General features: G+C 36.4%; 1 protein-coding gene across 3 annotated transcripts in view; it reads left to right on the top strand.

The window, feature by feature from the left end:
• MRTFB (myocardin related transcription factor B) overlaps window positions 1-20,269 on the top strand; it is a 203,132-nt gene that overhangs the window by 66,977 nt on the left and 115,886 nt on the right. For all 3 annotated transcript variants that reach the window (XM_064362487.1, XM_064362486.1, XM_064362485.1), the window contains exon 3: window positions 12,312-12,528. In XM_064362487.1, the coding sequence (XP_064218557.1) occupies window positions 12,375-12,528 (154 nt within the window). In that variant the 5' untranslated portion in view covers window positions 12,312-12,374. The remainder of the gene's footprint in view (window positions 1-12,311; window positions 12,529-20,269) is intronic.

The raw sequence follows: 20,269 nt of genomic DNA, 5'->3' as shown, positions 1-20,269 counted from the left end.
CAAGGATCCAAGATGGTCAAATAGGAACAGCTCCAGAGTGCAGTTCCCAGCAAGAACAAGGCAGAGGGTGACTGCTCACTGCATTTCCAAACAAGTTTTCACTGCCCACAGAGCAGGAGATTCCCGGGCCAAAAAGTGCCATGAGTTTTCAGTATGGCTGGTGCCGCGGGTTGATGCACAGAAACTCATACAAATCTGGGTGGTGGTTTCAACTAGCATCTGGAACGCCTGGGATACAGAGCCACCCATTCAACTGAAAGGGAGGGGGCTGAGACAGGGAGCCAGGCAATCTGGCTTGGCGGCTACCACCCCCACAAAACAAGCAATCTGAAGTGCTCTGGGTTGAGAGTTTCGCAGCAAGCGCAGCTGGACCTGGGACTGTCCAGCTCAGTGAGGGGAAGGGCATCTGCCAATACCAAGGCAGTTCACACAGCAACTGGGCAGACTGTGACTAGACTACTCCGTGCAGGGCAGGACATCTCTGAAAAAAGGTAGCAGCACGTCAAGAACTTATAAATAAAGCTGACCTTCCTAGGTCAGAGCACCTGGGAAAAGAGGCAGTTATGAGTTCCGCTGCAGCAGACTTAAAGGTACCTGCCCAGCAACTCTGCACAGAACAATGGAGCTCCCAGCAGAGTACTTGGAGATCCTATAAGGGACAGACTGTCTCCTCAAGCAGCTCCCCAACTCCTATATACCCAAAGAGACACCTCATAAAGGAGAGTTCAGGCCGACATCTGGTGGGTACCCTTTTGGGATGAAGATAACAGAAGAAGAAACCAGCAGCAACTCTTACTGTTCTGCAACCCCCGTGGGTGATCCCCAAGCAAGCAGGATCTGGAGTGGACCTCCAGCAGTCCTGCAGCAGAGGGGCCTTACTGTTAGAAGGAAAACTAAGAAACAGAAAGAAATAGCTTCAACATCAACAAAAAGGACGTCCACTTAGAGACCCCATCCCAAAGTGACCAGTTACAAAGACCACAGGTAGATAAAGCCACTAAGATGGAAGAAACCAGCGCAAAAAGGATGAAAACACCAAAAACCAGAATGCCTCTCCTCCTCCAAGGGATCACAACTCATCACCAGCTAGGGATCAAAGATGGATGGAGAATGAATCTGATGAATTGATAGAAACAGGCCTCAGAAGGTGGGTAATAACAAACTTCTCAGAGCTAAAAAAAAACATTTGCTAACCCAATGCAAAGAAACTAAGAACCTAGAAAAAAGGTTAGATGAGATGCTAACTAGAATAAACAGTTTAGAGAAGAATATAAACGACTTGATGGAGCTGAAAAACTCAGCACGAGAACTTCACAAGGCATACCCAAGTTTCAATAGCCAAATCGACCAAGCAGAAGAAAGGATATCAGAGATTGAAGATCAGCTCAATGAAATAAAACGAGAAGGCAAGAATAGAGAAAAACGAGTGAAAAGAAATGAACAAAGCCTCCAAGAAATATGAGATTATGTGAAAGGACCTCGTCTCCATTTGATAGGTGTACCTGAATGTGATAGAGAGAATGAATCCAAGCTGGAAAACACTCTTCAGGATATTATCCTGGAGAACTTCCCCAGTCTAGCAAGGCAGGCCACCATACAAGTCCAGGAAATACAGAGATTATTCCACAAGATATCTCCACGGAGATATTCCTCAAGAAGAGCAACCCCAAGGCACCTAATTGTCAGATTCACCAGGGTTGAAATTAAGAAAAAAATGCTAAGGGGAGCCAGAGAGAAAGATCGAGTTACCAACAAACAGAAGCCCATCAGACTCACAGCGGATCTCTCAGCAGAAACCCTACAAGCCAGAATAGAATGGGGGCCAATATTCAACATCCTTAAAGAAAAGAATTTTCAACCTAGAATTTCATATCCAGACAAACTAAGCTTCATAAGTGAAGGAGAGATAAAATCCTTTACGGACAAGCAATTGCTGAGAGATTTCATCACTACCAGGCCTGCCTTACAAGAGCTCCTGAAAGAAGTGCTAAACAAGGGAAGGAACAGCCAGTACCAGCCACTCCCAAAAACGTACCAAGTGTAAAGACCATAGACATAAGAAAATGCATCACCTAACGGGCAAAACATCCAGCTAGCATCAAAACGACAGGATCAAATTCACACATAACAATATTAACCTTAAATGTAAATGGGCTGAATGCCCCAATCGAAAGACACAGACTGGCACATTGGATAAAAAGTCAAGACCCATCGGAGTGCTATATTCAGGAAACCCATCTCATGTGCAAGGACACACATAGGCTAAAAATAAAGGGATGGAGGAAGATTGATCAAGCAAATGGAGAGCAAAAAAAAAGCAGGAGTTGCAATCCTAGTCTCTGATAAAATGGACTTTAAACCAACAAAGATCAAAAGAGACAAAGAAGGGCATTACATAATGCTAAAAGTATCAATGCATCAAGAAGAGCTAATGATCCTAAATATATACGCACCCAATACAGTAGCACCCAGGTACATAAAAGCAAGTTCTTAATGACCTGAAAAGAGACTTAGACACCCACACATTAATAGTGGGAAACTTTAACACTCCACTGCCAATATTAGATCAACAAGACAGAAAGTTAACAAGGATATCCAGGACTTGGACTCAGAACTGGACCAAGCAGACCTAATAGACATCTACAGAAATCTCTACCCCAAATCCACAGAATATACATTCTTCTCAGTGATTATTAGAGAAATGCAAATCAAAACCACGTTGAGATACCACCTCACGCCAGTTAGAACGGCGATCATTAAAAAATCTGGAGACAACAGATGCTGGAGAGGATATGGAGAAATAGGAACACTTTTACACTGTTGGTGGGAGTGTAAACTAGTTCAACCATTGTGGAAGACAGTGTGGTGCTTCCTCAAGGACCAGAAATAGAAATTCCATTTGACCCAGCAATCCCATTACTGGGTATAGACTCAAAGGATTATAAATCGTTCTACTATAAAGACACATGCACACGTATGTTCATAGCAGCACTGTTTACAATAGCAAAGACCTGGAACCAACTCAAATGTCCATTGATGATAGACTGGACAAGGAAAATGTGGCACACATACACCATGAAATACTATGCAACCATAAAGAATGATGAGTTTGTGTCCTTTGTAGGGACATGGATGAACCTGGAAACCATCATTCTCCTCAAACTGACACAAGAACAGAAAGTCAAACACTGCATGTTCTCACTCATAGGCGGCTATTTAACAGTGAGAGCACAGGGACACAGAGAGGGGAGCATCATACACTGGGGTCTGTTGGGGGCCAAGGGAGGGACAGTCGGGGTATGGGGAGGTCGGGAAGGGATAACATTGGGAGAAATGCCAGATTTAGGTGACGGGGGGATGGAGGCAGCAAACCACATTACTGTGTGTACCTATGCAACAATCCTGCATGATCTGTACATGTACCTCAGAACCCAAAGTACAATTTTTTTAAAAATGGGCATTTCTCTAAAGAAGATATATAGATAGCCAATAAGTGCATGAAAAGAGATTCAGCATCATTAGTCATTAGGGAAATGCAAATCAAAACCACAAGGAGCTACCACTTTACATTCACAAAGAAAGCTATAATTTTTTTTTTTTTAAAGGATGTAGAGAAGTTGGAACCTCAGCTTTTACTGGTGTAAATGTAAAATGGTATAGTCACTGTGGACAACACGTGGACATTCTCTCAGATGGTTACATATAGACTTACCCTATAACCCAGCAATTCCATTTCTATGTGTATGCCCAATAGAATGGAAAAAATATGTTCACACAAAAACTTGTGTACTTATAGCAACATTCTTAGTAGCCAAAAGGTGGAAACAATCCAAAGTCCATCATCTGATGAATGGATAAGTGGTAAATTCATACAATGAAATATTAGTCAACCATAGAAAGGAGTAAAATACTGATACTTGGACAATATAGATAAATCTTGAAAATATGTTAAATGACAGAAGATAACACACAAAAGGCTACATATTCTGATTCTATTTACATGAAATGGCTGGGGCAGACATCAATAGAGACAGAAAGTAAATTAGTATTTGCTAGGGGCTAAGGGAGAGATTAAGAAATGACTGCTGTGCTGGTTATACTAAAAGACTACCTAATTTTACACTTTAAGATTGTTAATAACTCAAAAGTATTTTGAAGGACTTTGATAAAATCAGAATAGATGATCTCATATTTAACTGATAGTGTTAGAAACTTACAGTTCTACTATACTGCTTTTGTGAAACTCTCAAGATTGACTTTTGTTTGGTGTGTACTCTGAGCTGTTGTATTAAGAGTACCTTATTAACACATTTTATAAGAACTTAAACAGTAATGAAATAATATCTTAGTTGTAATTTCTATTAATAGACTCCAGAATACTTAAAAAGACCCAGGTTTCTGATTTGAGATGCCCCTGGAATTAACATATTTTTAAAATTGTTTTGTGGCAGAAGCTGTCTTAGCTATCCTCTACTTGACCAGCTTTCTGGATTACCAGCTCTCTCCATTCCCTTTGTTTCAGGACATCCTGAGTGGTTATGGCCAGGAGGTGTACTAAAGTCTGGTGTTGTAGTTCTGTTTTTACTAATTGAGTTGTGTGCTAACCAAAAGTCAGCTGTGTTTGTCCCTGAATCTTTTTATGCCCATTGTAGTAATTTAAATATTATATAAACTGACAAAATATGAGTAAAAAAAATTTTGGATGTTTAGAAACAAAGATATGTTGCTTAAATAATACTACAGTATATCAGCTATGGATGAGAAACTGAAAATATTGGGTTAAAATAGTAAAATATAAATGCATTCTGTACCCAGAATATTTTCAATTTTTGTTTGACTTTGAAGAAGCAAAAAAAGTCATAGACAGTAGTGGCTTGTGCCAGAAGGCCAGCACATCTGCAAAGAGACAAGAGGTAGCATTGACCCTATATCAGAAGGTTGGCAAATGAACTGACATTTATGCACTCTGATTCAAGAAGAATGTTTTAAGATTTGTGCTATCATTTTTAATGACTCCTCTGTAAACTTAGTGTTTTAGTTTACCAACTAACTAACTGGCATGATTTGTCAGGGTTTCTGACTACAGCTAATTAAATGCTAAAGAACAGAATTACAAATTAGGGGACTCATGGTCCCACTGCTGCACTTAGTTAGTCATGATATCTTAGACAAGTAAATCACACTTCATTTTTTCATGTGTTTTAAATGTTCATTTAAATTCCATTGATTCCTAATAGCAAAAGTTAAACACTAGAAAACAAAAAGTCTTTTTTTCAGTTTCCCTTTCTCTTTCCCTTTTTTTCTTTCACCTCTTCCCTTCTTTGTCTCCTTGTCTTAGAGAACTTGGACACAGGAGTACAATATATTTTTATAATCTGTTTATAAACATTTACTTCTTAGCATTTAAATCATGGTAATTATAATTAAACAAAATTACAGTTTGTTTTTAACCCAATATTTGCTAAATATGGAAATCATCCTTGCTTAAAATTAATCCTCTAATCAATTCTTATTCTTTGAGATTCATTCATTATGAATACGCTTAAAAACACAGTTGTTCAGACTGAAAAGACTTGAGTTTTGTCCATTTTACTTGGAGAACAAATAACATTTTCTATTTCCTTTTCTTTTTATATTTAAAAGCTACATGTGTTTGAAACTTTTGCTAGTACAAATTTTTATAGTTGGATTATAATGAATATTTCAAGAAATGATGTTTACTTAAGTGTTATAGTACTTACTAAGAATGTATTATGTTGGAGGGTTAGTGTGCAATTTACTCCATGTTGTGTTCATTTGAAAGTTATTCCTTTAGTGAACAAGTTAAAAAAATAAATCCTCACATTGGCATTCTTAGAACTATAATAACCACTTCCAGCACAGGAATGTTATATAACTTCTTCTATACAGTGTATTGTCAGTATTTGCTGTTTTTATAGTACATTTTTTCTATATACTTAATGGCCACACATAAAAATCCAACAGCTACAAATCAAAATCCTACTTAGAAGTTGTTTATTTGAAAAAATTGTAACCTAGCATCAAAAAGATGTCCTGTTTATATGTAGTGCATCTACTGCTGTAGATTTCATTTTCTTCCTGTCTGAAGTTTAATTCCAGTCACGCTTTCAGCATTTTGCAAAATGGAACAAGAGGAGAGGGTTTCCTTCATTGGCCATGAAGCTCCTGTTAAGCACTGAAGTGTGGTAACTGCCTGTTTGACTAGGTCTTGCCCCCTTTGAGAGCAGGGATCATGATTGATTCATCACTGGAGGCCGAGTCCAGTACAGTGCCTAATAATGTAGGCCTTCAATATACATGTTAAGGATTTGTACAAATGGATTTTTTCACAACCTTGTTTTCCTTTTCCCCTTCTCCCTCTACTCCACTCCCCAACATCTGTCTCTCCCAATTCTTTGCTCCAGTTTATTTGCATTTTGGCACATACGTACCATATTATCATGGTAGGAATATGAGCTCTGAAGTTGGAAACCTGACTTTGATGCTAGACTCTCAAGTTTGTTTAATCCTTCCAAGCCTTGGCTTTCTCATCTGTAAAATGGGAATGTTGATACCCAGAGAGGAGTCATTAGGGCAAAATTAAGGAAAGTCTAGATTAGATTTAATATCAAGCCGAGTAAATATTCTTCCCATCTCTTCGGTTGTCATTCCCATTTTCCAGAATTAGGAAACTAGGTCTCTAAGAGATAAATGATTTGTCGGAAGTCAAATGGCTATCTCTATTGCCATACCTTTTTCAGCATTCTGACCTTGGGGGCCTGTAGTTTCTCTAAGTGAACACTCTTTGTGAGTAGCCCCTTAGTACTCATACCTGCCTTGGTGTTAATGGTACCACCAGCCTTTCCAACTGCCCAAATCTGCGAACCTCAGCTATCCTCAGCTCTTTAATCTCTACCTTGCAAATGGGCCGTCCTCAAGCCTGACATTTTGCGTCTTCAGTAGTGTAGTCATGCACCACATAACATTGGTCCCATAAAATTATAATGCTTTATTTTTCCTGTACCTTTTCTATGTCTGGAGACACAAATGCTTACCGCTGTGTTAGTCGCCTGCAGCATTCAGCACAGTTACATGCTGTACAGGTTTTTGTAGCCTAGGAGCCATAGGCTATGCCCTGCAGTCTAGGAGTCTAGTAGGCTGTACCATCTAGACTTTCGTAAGTGTGCACAAAACGAAATCTTCTAACAGCATTTCTCAGAGTTTATCCCGGTCGTTAAGCATGACTATATTTGAATTTATTCCTGTTTCTGCATTTCAGCTGTCTTCGTTCCTCAGCATTTCAGCCTGAGACTTTATCAGTAACTGGTCTCTGTCAGAATTATCTTTTTAAAATACAAAATCAATCATATCACTGGTTTTTATAGTCGACTTTACAATTGTATTGTACTTTATCAATAACTGGTCTCTGTCAGAATTATCTTTTTAAAATACAAAATCAATCATATCACTAGTTTTTATAGTCGACTTGACTTTACAATTGTATTGTACTTTATCGCACCAGCCTTATCTTCTGCCATTCTGTGTCATGCCCTCTACACTGGCCCTATCCAACTTTTTGCTGTTAGGTGATATTTGTGCTATTTCCTTTTACTGATGAGAAAAACTCTGTGCCTAGTGGACTCCTACTCATCCTTGAAGACTTCCCTAACTTACCCAAATACAGTTAGACATTTATTTCTTTAGATTCCTAAATAGAGGCCAGGCCGGTGGCTCACACCTGTAATCCCAGCACTTTGGGAGGCCAAGGCGGGCAAATCACCTGAGGTCAGGAGTTCAAGACCACTCTGACCAACATGAAGAAACCCTGTCTCTACTAAAACATACAAAAATTATCTGGCTGTGGGGGTGCCTGTAATCCCAGCTACTTGGGAGGCTGAAGCATGATAATCACTTGGACCTGGGAGGTAGAGGCTGCAATGGACAGAGTTTGCACCACTGCACTCCAGCCTGGGTGAGCGAGACTCTGTCTCAAAAAAACAAAACAAAACAAAAACCCAAAACAAAGTTCCTAAATTACACTTTGTACCTACTTACCCTACTTATGTTCTACTGTTTTTCACAAATGTAGTAATAATTGCTTTTGACCTCTCTTTCCACTCATTGGGCAAATGATTTATAATCTGTATAAAATCAGAGGTTCTACTAGACCAGTGATTCTCAATGCTTGCTACACAGTAGGATCACTCTGTCCAAGACCAATTGTAGTACAGTCTCTGGAGATTCCCTCCCAAAAACCCCTACCTAGCAGGGATTTTGTTTTAAACCTCCCAAATTATTATCACATTGTGAGGAGAGTTTAGAAGCACTTGTATCCTCAGTTCAAAACACGTATTAGCACTGATTTGGGGACTACCTTAGTCCAGTAGCCCAGTATATTTTAAAATGTAATGTCATTATTATTGGTGTTATCTTGACTCCATTCAAAAAAAGTAGTGAATGAATAAATGAAAACAAAGTGTAATACCTCTTGGGTTTTTTTTTTCTGTATGTTTTTTTCACTACCTCTGGCATAATATCTCAATGAACTGGTTTGTTTTTTGAGAGACGTTGTATCCCAGGTTGATTTTACAGTATTATGCTGTACTTAATGCTGGATCAACATTGGGTTTGTTTCATTTTGGACTGCGGTTATGTTATTGGAATTTGTAAGATTGTAACTTTCTCATTCATGCTGTCAGTTCTAGACAAATTAATATTTTATCACAATTTGTCCAGTGAAAGCTAGATGATTGTTTTACTTTCGTAATTAAATTATGGTCCAATGAAATAATCTGTTTTAATGCCATTTCTTTAGCATTTCAATTATTGACTACTGGACAGAGAGTAGTCCATTTTATGTTTGATGTTGGATCTTACTTTCAAAAGAAAATCATCAAGTAGTTAAGTAGACCTTAAGGTGACAGCTTGCAAAATTTCAGAGTAGATTTAGTCTATACTGTCTCAAAAATACTCATGAATATTAAGTTAAAATTTTTTGGAAACTTAATCTTTGCCTTTCCTACATTTTATAAAGATTTCTTTAGCTTATAATTTTCATAATTGGGAGAGATGTGTGGGAGTTTAAGGTGAGCAGAAAGTCAAGCCATAATAGGTTGAAAAAATTATTCAGTATGAAAAACAGATAATACTGCGTGAAAACATTTTTTAAAATCTATGCCTAAAGGATCTTCCAAATCATTAGCACTGATGTTCAGAGTTTGTACATCTTTCCATTATAAGGGCATTATGGTACTTGTATCTTAGAATTAATTTGATATGAACAGATTTTATTTTGTATGAATAAATAATTTGAAATGAAAATTCATAGTTTTGAAAAAGTCTAGGAGTTGTATTTTAATATTCCTTACTGAAGTAAGTAATTTGACATGCAAATTCACCTAATACATCTTTTTCGAAGTCTACTTTATTTGATATTAATATAGTCATCACAAGCTTCTCGGAATTCTTGTTTGCATGACCTGTCTTTTTCTATTCATTTTCCACCCTATTGTGTCTTTATATTTAAAGTATGTCACTTATATGCATACACATATAGGCTTTAAAAAAATTCATCCTATCTCTTTTAATTGGAGTGTTGAGACCATCTACATGTAATGTAATTACTGATAAGGTTGGATTTAGGTCTGTTTTGCTATTTGTTTTCTGCTTGTCCTGTCTCTTTTTAGTTATGCATCTTTTCCTTCTTTGGGGTTAATTGGGTGTTTTTAAGAATGCTATTTTAATATCCCTGTGATGTTTTAGCTAAAACTATTTGTATTTGTTAAATAGTTGTTTTAAGTAGTTGTATATAATGTTCTCAGTCTACTTGAAGTTAAAATTACACTTTTTTTATGATGTATGGAAATGTAAATACACTGAACATATCTACCCCTCTTTCATCTTTTGTCGTATATATTACATCTACATATAGTTGTAAATCTCACAAAAGGGTGTTATAATTTTTGCTTTGATAATAATAAAGAAGTTTAGAAGAAAAGCTAATCTTTAGTTCTTTTATCTACACATTTACTATTTCTGATACTTTTCATTTCTGAAATCTAAGTTTTTATCTGGTATCACTTCTCTTCAGTCTAAGTAAATTTTTTAAGAATTTCTTATAATTTGGATTTGCTGGTGACAATTTTGCCTTCTTTATTAAAGGATGTTTTCATTGGATATATAATTCAAATTGACAGTTGTAGAGACTTTAGATTCTGTTAGGTTTTTTCTTAAGAGTGGTGTTCTATTTCAGCAGGCTGAACTCTTGCAAGTTGTCTTTTCTTTGGTGGGCACCTTCAGAGATCTCACTTCAGTTCTTTTTGCCTTAGCTGGGTTGCATGGAGTCTGTCCTGCATATATATAGTTTAGGGATCAGCCAGAGACTTGGAGCACAGTGCATACACCTGCCCCCATCCCACTTTGTGGCTCACTTCTTTTTGGGAACTAAATAGAAAGTCAAGAAATAGATCTACTTATGCATAGTCAGTTGAATTTCAACAAAAATGCAAAGGCAATTTAATAAAGACAATCTTGTCAACAAATGATGATAGAACAATTATACATATGCCAAAAAAAAAACTGAAAGATTTGATTCATATTTCACTGCATAAATAAAAATTAACTTAAAATGGATCATAAACTTAAATGTAAAACATAAAACTGTATCTAGAAGAAAACAGGAAGTAATCTTTATTACCTTGAGCTAATCAAAGATTTTTAGCTACAGCAACAGAAACATGATTCATAAAAGAAAAAATTGATCAATAGTGGATTTCATCAAATTAAAATGATCTACTCTTCAAAAAACACTATTAAGAGCATAAAAAAGCCATATCATGAGATAAAATATTGGTAAATCGTATATCTGATAAAACACTTGTGTTCAAAATATATTTTTAAAACTCTGAAAACTCAAGAAAATAAACCACTTAATCTAAAAAAAATAAATAAAATATTTGATCAGATACTTAGCCAAAGAAGATATAGGGATGGCAAATTAAAAGATGCCCAACATCATTAGCCACTCAGGAAATGCAAATTAAAACCACAGTGAGATACTACTTGCCCATTAAAATGACTGAAATGAAAAGGACTGACCATATGAAGTACTGAGGATGTGGAACAATTGGAATTCTCATACCCTGCTGATAAGAATGTAAAACGGTACAACCACTTTGGAAAACAGTTTGTCAGTTTCTTAAAAATTTAAACATAGAGCTGTCATGTTATCCAGCCATTTCACTCCTGCAGAAGTATCTATATGGATACTTACTTTCACGTCTTTTGGGTAAATACCATCTTGGTATTTACCCAAGAGAAGTGGTAAATACAAAGATGGTAAATGCCAACAATAGTAAATACCATCTTGGTATTTACCATTTGGATATTTGGTGTTTACCCAAGAGAAGTGAAAGCTCATGTTCATATAGATACCTGTACAGGAGCATTTGTAGCATCCCTATTTGTAATAGTCGAAAACTGGAAACAATCCAAATGATGTCCATTAGTAGGTGAGAGGATGAACACCCTGTGCTATGAAATGCTACTAAATAAGCAGATAGCAAACAATGTTACTGAATGTTTTGCCACTGCCATAACATGGACTGACCTAGCCTCCAGTAACAGTTTTCTGCTGCCCACTTTTTAGCCTTTAAGCCAGTGTCACATGTTTAGAATTTTTATTGTATCTTTGGTACTTCTGTTGCTGATTTCCCAGTCAGTCAGAATGAGCCAGGTTATACTATGATAACAACCCCAAATTTCAGTGACTTAAAATAAAAGTTTGTTTCTTTGTCATGAAGTGTATGTCCACTGTGGGTTAGCTGAATGTTCTGTTTTCTGTTGTTCTCACTCTGAGACTCAGGCTGATAGACGAGTCATTATCTGAAACCTTACTGGTTGCTGTGAATGTTGACTAATTTAGACTTGCTTGATGCATAGGAGGTAAGATGAATTTTCAACCCAGACTGCTTCTTTATTTTCATCAGCATTTGTTGACTGTCTTTTCATTTTAGCATGCATTAAATCTTCATTGCCACCAATGGCTATGACTTTCTTTAATCCATGGTATTAAAAAATATACAAAATATATTTCAACTTTTATTTACCTTGTAATTGCTTGTTTTTAGGTGGGAAGTGTGTTATTCTTGTGTGTTAGATAAGGAATATGAGATCCAGAGAGGGTAAATGGAATTAGTATGACCATACAGCAGTAAAACTGGACTAGAACCCAGGATTCTTATTTTAATACTTGTGTGCAAATTGGAGAAAAATAACTGCACCATCTCTTTACACATTCTTTATTTTGGCAGTGTCTTCAACGGGCCACATTTAAGAGGTGTCTGGTACTCCCTGCTGGCAGTGGCTGGAACACAATGGATCACACAGGCGCGATAGACACCGAAGATGAAGTGGGACCTTTAGCCCATCTTGCTCCAAGTCCTCAAAGTGAAGCTGTGGCTCACGAATTCCAGGAACTCTCCTTGCAGTCCAGTCAAAACTTACCTCCTCTGAACGAAAGGAAAAATGGTGAGTTCTTCAGCATGTGCAATGGGATGTTTGATTTAAAGATTTCTCCTCTTTGCGAGGCCAGTTTATTCCTCTTGGGCAGTAGTGTTTTGGTCAGTTTGGCAGTCTGTCATGGAGGAGAACCCCACAGAGGTATTGGATGGTTTTTAATAACAGGTAAATTTTCACTTTCCATCCAGTTCTTTCATTATTTTCCCAGTAAATATCTTTGGTAGTGATGTTACCTTTGAAAATAAACTTTAGATTCAGCCATTTTAGCACAAGCAGATGATTTCATGCTGGAATGGCATTGGAAAGTAGGTTCTTGTGCTGTGCCAGGGAAATCGATTGTGGATATGACTACATTCTCCTCCCACTTTCTCCATCTCCGGTGTGTTCCACCTTAATTTCAGAAATGGGAAAGCTGTCTCAGTGATGATTAAGAAGTCAGGAACTTCTTCTTTGAGTATTATATTAATGGATATTGGATATAGCCATATTCTCGGTCTTTGGCTGCCTCATCATTGTCTACAAAATGAATATTTTCTATTTATTCATTATCTGTTCAGGAAATTTTCATTGCTCACAGAAATATTTCAGAGTCTCCAGAAAACACAATACTGTCAATTTTTAACATAAATGAATAGAGATAGATGTCATATACCTTTAATACTTAAGATAGAAAATCTAACAAATACAAAGTAATGTTAAAATTTACAAACACTCCAAGCATACACATTAAAAAACAATTAAGGATTTTATCTGGAATTACTATACCTTCCACAGTTCTGATGAGTCTTACACTCACAAGTATATTAGTAAATTTCAGTTTTTTTGAAAAAAAGAAGAAATAAAACTGCTTTCTCTAAAGAATGCCTCCTTAGGTACCTTGTCACTTACTTTCCTGGGTCCTGGGTGTTTTCCAGTCCTCCTAATTATTGGACTTACCTTATTTAGGAAAATGGATAAAAAACATACATACACCACTCTTCTTAGGCCTTTGGTACATGTCTTTAGTATGTACTTGTTCTCCTTCAAATAAAATGTGTTTTGCTTTGTATCTGAATCTTGTCGTTAAGCACAACCCTTGACCATTTTGATAGGTTTAAAGCAGCATCTTAGCTTAAGTGCCGTCAAACCTTCAGAATGCTGTGGTTAACTTGTTGGTGATAACTTCTAAACCTTCTGTCTTTTAGGAGCCCATATTTACCTTAGACAGTGGCTGAGAGAATATAGCCCCGTTTACTAAAACATGACTAAGTGTGATCAGATTTACACAGTACCCTTGGAGCAGTATAATGTCCAAATTATTACTGTAAAAGAAAATAGGAGTTGAACTGTTATAAAATCAGAATATATAGTTGTACACAATAATGGTCTTCTGTAATGGGGAAGAAAGTGTGAGGAGACTTCCTCCTTTATGGTCATTTACAGCAAAAGTTAATATGTATGCCAGAATTTTAGATGGTAAGCCCAAATACAGAGTAATCTCCCCTTATAAACTTTTAGGGAAGTAGATGAAATGGTAAAAATTTTAATTTGTATGTAGTTACATTTTATGAAGCATTGCAATAATGTGGGATTGTTTTAACCACTCTCATTGTTCATAAAACCATCCTACTCAAAGTCTATACATGACTCTGTGGTCAGTGTTTTTATCAGCAGTAGAACCCCTGTGCATCATCCATCTAGCACTAATTTCCAGGATACATCTTCATTTCTGTCTCTTTTGTTTGAGCTACAGCAGTTTTTTAACATGTGCATGATTTGACACTGAAAAATTTCATGTCTAAATCACAATTACCATTCACAAAACGGTTTTTTAAAATTATCTTATATGCTCATAATCTCTGTAACATGATGACTTGTTTGATTTGTCATTGGTTGTTACATTTTATGGGGCTCTAATTTTTGTTTCAGAATTTTGCCTTTTTTTAAGCAGATAATATATTCATATGATTTAAAATGTTATGATTACCTAGTGAAAAGTAGGTTTTCCTCCCAATCTTGTCCCTTACCTGCACAGTTACTTTCCCAGAATTAACTGTTACTAGTGTTGTTTCTAAGAGAATAATATTTGACTACTTTTTTAAAAACAGTTTTAAAAGGCTGCTTTGTAACATCCGACACTTTGAATTTTAAGGTTCTAACTGGGAATAACGTCTTGATTTTTTTTCTCTCTTCCTTTTTGTTTTTCTAATTCTGATGAAAATATTTCTGTAAACCTGAAAACAGCTTCAAATGAAGTTGGGGTTTTTTTTTTCTATTTTTAATTTTATTAAGGAAAATTTCTCAAATGTATAGAAAAGTATAGAGTATGGAACAATGAAAGCCCATGTACCCATCACCCATGTTCATCAAATATTGATTCTTGGTCAATCTTGTTTTATTTATGCCCCAGCTACATTTACCCATTCATGTGTATTTAAGCCCATTCATTTATTTTGTAAATATCATATTATTTTGCTTTTGGTTATTTTATTACATATCACTAAATTTTGACTTTAAAAAAAAATTTTTTTTTTTTTTCACTTTAGGTGCATACTATATCTGGCATTTCCCCCCATGTTACCTTCCCCACCCTCTGCTGTCTCTCCCCTAACCACCCCAGCTGTTTCCAGTGTGTGATGCTCCTCTCCCTAAGTCCACGTGTTCTCATTGTTCAACACACACCTATGAGTGAGAACAATGCGGGGTTTCACTTTCTGTTCTTGTATCAGTTTTGCTAAGAATGATGGTTTCCAGATTCATCCAAGTCCCTACAAAGGACACGAACTCATAGTTTTTTATGGCTGCGTAGTATTCCATGGGGTATATGTACCACATTTTCTTTGTCCGGTCTATCATTGATGGGCATTTGGGTTGGTTCCAGGTTTTTGCTATTGTACACAGGGCTGCAATGAACATACATGTGCTTGTGTCTTTATAGTAGAATGATTTATAGTCCTTTGGGTATATACCCAGTAATGGGATTGCTGGGTCAAATGGAATTTCTGTTTTTAGGTCCTTGAGAAATCACCGCACTGTCTCAAATGAAGTTGGTTTTTAAACCAGTGTGTTTTCTCCAAGAGTACTTTTTTGTTCAATATGGAGTAAATGAAAGAACATCTCATATTTTGAGATACCATGCAGGGACTCCACTATGAGACAGTTTCCTCTTTTCTGATAAATGACTTCAGGAAATTATTATAGAAGCCTTATTTTATATTCAGACATACAATTTCAGGCTTATGATGTATTAACCTAATTTGCATGTACATTCCAAGGCATAAAAGGCATTCTTATTTGGCTATCAGAAATCTACGTTTTTGGGGAAATGCTGGTCAAATGATAAAAAATTTCGGTTAGGTAGGAGGAATAAGTTCAAGAGATCTATTGTACAACATAGTAACCAAGGTTAATAACAATGTATTGTATTGAAAATTGCTGAGAGTAGATTTTAAATGTTGTCACCACAAAAAAAAGGAAATATTTGAAGTAATGATATGTTAATTCAGTTTAGCCATTCCACAGTGTACACATATTTCAAAAGTACATGATAAATACATACAATTTTTGTCAGTGTCAAAATAAAAGTAAAAATATTAAATTTTTTAACATCTAGATTTTTTACAGTTATGTGAGCAGAGTATATTCACATCAAGTAATATATAGATGAAAGGACCATAACATTCTTACTTTAATGATTTTTTTTCAGGTACGTTACTCATTTTTGAGGTCTTCTTGATGCAATATTTAAGTCATATTATATACAAAATGCAGGTATTGGCCTCAAAATTAATCAATACAAAGTACTGTTTAGATATTATGAAATAATTGAATTCAGATTTTTTTGGTGATTGTGTTTTATTGTTAATCCTAAACATTTGAGTTTCACTTATTAGAATTATTTTCTGTTGTGGGGCAAAATGGAGCTATTTCAGTTTGGGGTTAGTGTCTAAAAGAGTAATATATAATAGTTTATAAATAAACTTTTACAAGGAAGATGAAGTTGATGTTTAAGTAATGATTCCTGGATCTTCCCTTGTTTTACATTCATATTTATGTGCTGATGATAGTGGAGCGACAGGATATTCCCACTACTGGAGCATGTAGGGGAGATATTTAGTAAAGAGAAGCTGGGATTTTCCTTTACCCTTGAATGTGACCAAAATAGTACCTCAAAAGTAGGGCAGCCATTTAGGCAATTAACTTTTCCTCACAAGTGAGGCCTTAATGAAGGAAAGTGGATATACAGAAACATATGCAGAATCTACGTTTCCTAAAATAATGCATATACAGGGCATTGAGCTTCATTTTGACATTTGGAATACACATTAGATCCATCTTTTTCACGATTTACATTCCTTCACCTGAGCAGACTGGGAATAAAAAGGAAACCAGTCAAAGGAATAGGACTTCAGTGTTTAAATTGGAAAAGCTCACCAAGGAAAGACAGAGTAGAAACAACATCACTGAAGATGCTGCAGCCCTTTGCCTGTGCCCACACTTTGAGGGGACTCTGCATGAGATGCTATTCCTTCTTAGGTCATATGCAAGACTGGTAAGCTGTCAGGCAGAGCAACTCTCAGGGATACTGGCTGATGAATTTAAGCTTTAAGTCATTGCCAGTATTATTATAGAACTGAGTAGAGAAGTTAATATAGATTTCCATTTTTAAAAACTGTTTGATATTTTAATACTTTTTGATATGTCTTGAGTCCAGGTACTTTGAAGGTGCGGAGCAGTCATGTTGACACAGTCACAAATACAGCACAGGCCAGCTGATTTAGACTTTTGTAAAATCAGTATTGTCTACCTCCGTTTTCCTGAATTAAAAGGCTTTTTAAAACTCTCCTTACTGTGAAGTAGTCAGTGTGTTTTAGGCCTCAATAAGTAAGAATGATATTTGCTGTTCTTATTTTAAACTTTGGTATTACTAGTTACTGCAGTTGTTAGGGTTTTGAGCTCATAGTCCCATCTTGAACTTTTCTTCTAAGATTTTCCATTCATTAAATTTATCATACTGAGTAAATTTAGGTAAGCTCTTTTTCAGTTCTTGAATGATCGTTTACTAGAGAGAAAACAATTTATTTAGAAGTTTGTTGCACACAAGGGAACCCAACATGACTCTTTGCTTTGAATTCAATACATGTATTAACATATTTGCAAACAGTCAGGTGAACTTTGCCTAGCCATGGAACCCAGCTAAAGAAACCTGCTTGCCTTGCACCATAGAAAATGAATGGCATATGTTCACAGCTGGCCTTTTTTGAGGGTTTTACTTGGAAAGCATTTCCTTACTCCTTATTAACCTGCTAAGCTTACTGTCAGTCCAAGTATCTGGACACACACAAGGGCATTGAGCATTTGTCTTGGTTAAAACTGGGTTCTTGAGGCTGTGGGTGAGGTGACAGAATGAATGAATGGAGATTGGTGAGGGAGAGAGAGGAAATTTCCATTTTTCTCTGGAGCAGATAGCCAGACAGAAAATTGTCCTAGTGTCATAAACAGGCAAGAAACAAATAGATGCTAAATAGCCAAGACAGAGCTGGGAGTTCTTGCTTTCCCTTTCTATAACTGGAAGTAAAGAAAAGAGTAATTTTCTCTAAAATCTTGTCATTGGCTTTGCCTTTAACATATTTAGGATCTGGAGTGTTTCATATAATTCTCGAGGACATCAATAAACACTCTGATAAATTTAAGTAACTTATTTTCCTGCTTTCAGGAGTTAGAGTACTTAGACTGAGAAAAGAAATGTATACTTCATGAATATAATTTTCCTTAGTTGTTTTAAATTAGTATTTTTAAAAATTGGGCTTTAGGATTTATAGCGAATAAAACTATAGCTTTAAAAGCAAGCTATAAGGTTCCCAGCAACTGCAAATGAAATTCTTAATTAATTGTGGCAGCTCTCCTACTCTTTTTGTTTATGAAAATCTCTTGAACCCTTCAAAATGAAAAAGAAGCCTTGTAAGTACCTTAAGGGTGAGGTATTCTTTGTCATAATTGCCTTTATAATGTCTCCTATTAGTAGGTTTTGTTCACAATGTAAATAAGCACCTGTAACCCTGTCTGCCTTCTGTTTTTCTACTCTGAGTGTCTTATTTAGACTGTTTTGTTGTTACTAAGGATTTCATTTCCTTCAGTGCATTGCAGAACACACCCATGTAGTGTGTTTGGAGGGAGTCAGGGGCCTGTGTGTGACTTTACCTTCTCCCATTTGTAGCTGGCAATGAATTTGATCTCCTGCTGGAGTGGCAGCCTCAGAATGCTAACATAGGCTTGCTTTAGTTATCCACAATGGGGTGGATGAAGCCTTGTGCATCAGCAAGACCATGAACCCATTATAGCACCCCTGAAGCTCATTTTGAATAATTTATTTAGTCTTTAAATCATGTCCACTTGTTGAAATACCCTTGGGCCATCACAGTTAACACATTTATTAACAGTAAGATTTAAAACATAATAGTAATTAGCAGTTTAAACTGATGATGGGACCACATCATCTTAAATTTGTTTACTTGTTTTATGTTTACTTGACATTTTAGAAGATTTTTTCTGTGGTTACTGAAGTCATAGAAGTACATTATTTTCTATATAGATTGAGATAATTTTCATAAAACAAGAGCCCACCATATGATTTATATTATATATTGGACTAGTGAACAAACTAAAACAAATTTATTTAGAAATAGTCTTTGCTGTTCCTCAGAAAGCAATTATAAAAGATAATATGCATAATATAAATGATAAGTTTAATAAGTACAACTCAACTATAACCTCCTAGCTAGTTAGACCTCAAAAGACTTTGTGGAATTAAATAGTTTATAATTAGTTCCTCTGTTGGGCTGAGAGACTTAGGAAAATTAAAGTGGGGCTCCTTTTACTTATGTCTGCCACATAACTTAATCATAAGGACCTCTTGTAGCTAAAAAACAAAAAGAAGGCCGGGTGGTGGTTCACGCCTATAATCCCAGCACTTTGGGAGGCTGAGGCGGGTGGATCACAAGGTCAGGAGATCCAGACCATCCTGGCTAACACAGTGAAACCCCATCTCTACTAAAAAATTAAAAAAAAATTAGCCAGGCATGGTGGCACGTGCCTGTAGTCCCAGCTACTTGGGAAGTTGAGGCAGGAGAGTCGCTTGAACCGGGAGGCGGAGGTTGCAGTGAGCTGAGATCGTACCACGGCACTCCAACGTGGACGATAGAGCGAGACTCCATTTCAAAAAAAAAGGAAAGAGAGAAAAGATAGTTTTGGACATCTATTCTCTACCATACCTATGAAAGAGCCTAGTAAACACAGGGAGTGTACGGGAAAAAAGTAGTCCATGACAATTTTCCTTCATTATTTAGCTTACATTTTAAGACATCAATAATAAAGTACTCTTGTGAAGAAAACAGGAAGACTGATATGTTAAAGTAACCAGTGTGTTGGAATTTTCTCTTTGGCTTGTAATTAATAATCGTCTAGACTAATTAGCAAATATCATGTTTTTCTGACTCCTTGACATTAATCCATATGTTGGCTCTCCTGCCCTCACCGACTGCCCTCACTGTTATTGACAGGAAGTGTAGTTTTTTGGGAGTCAGGACTCCAATCTCCTCTGCTGACTCAGTTTGTGAGCATGGGTAAGTCTAAGACATTCTCTGTGTCACAGCTTGCCCATTATGACATCTGTATGGCAGCTTCCAGCCCATGTGTCTCTCTGGCAGTCCTTCCTCATTACATCATGTGTTCTTATATCTCATTATCACGTTTGCCATGTGCTATTCATTGG

This window comes from Aotus nancymaae, unplaced genomic scaffold (genome assembly GCF_030222135.1).
Source record: "Aotus nancymaae isolate 86718 unplaced genomic scaffold, 86718_ANA_hifiasm-v0.15.2.pri h1tg000049l, whole genome shotgun sequence".
In the NCBI taxonomy this organism is placed as follows: domain Eukaryota; kingdom Metazoa; phylum Chordata; class Mammalia; order Primates; family Aotidae; genus Aotus; species Aotus nancymaae.
The sequence above is the reverse complement of the archived record's forward strand: the minus strand, read 5'-3'. Positions and strand labels throughout refer to the sequence as shown.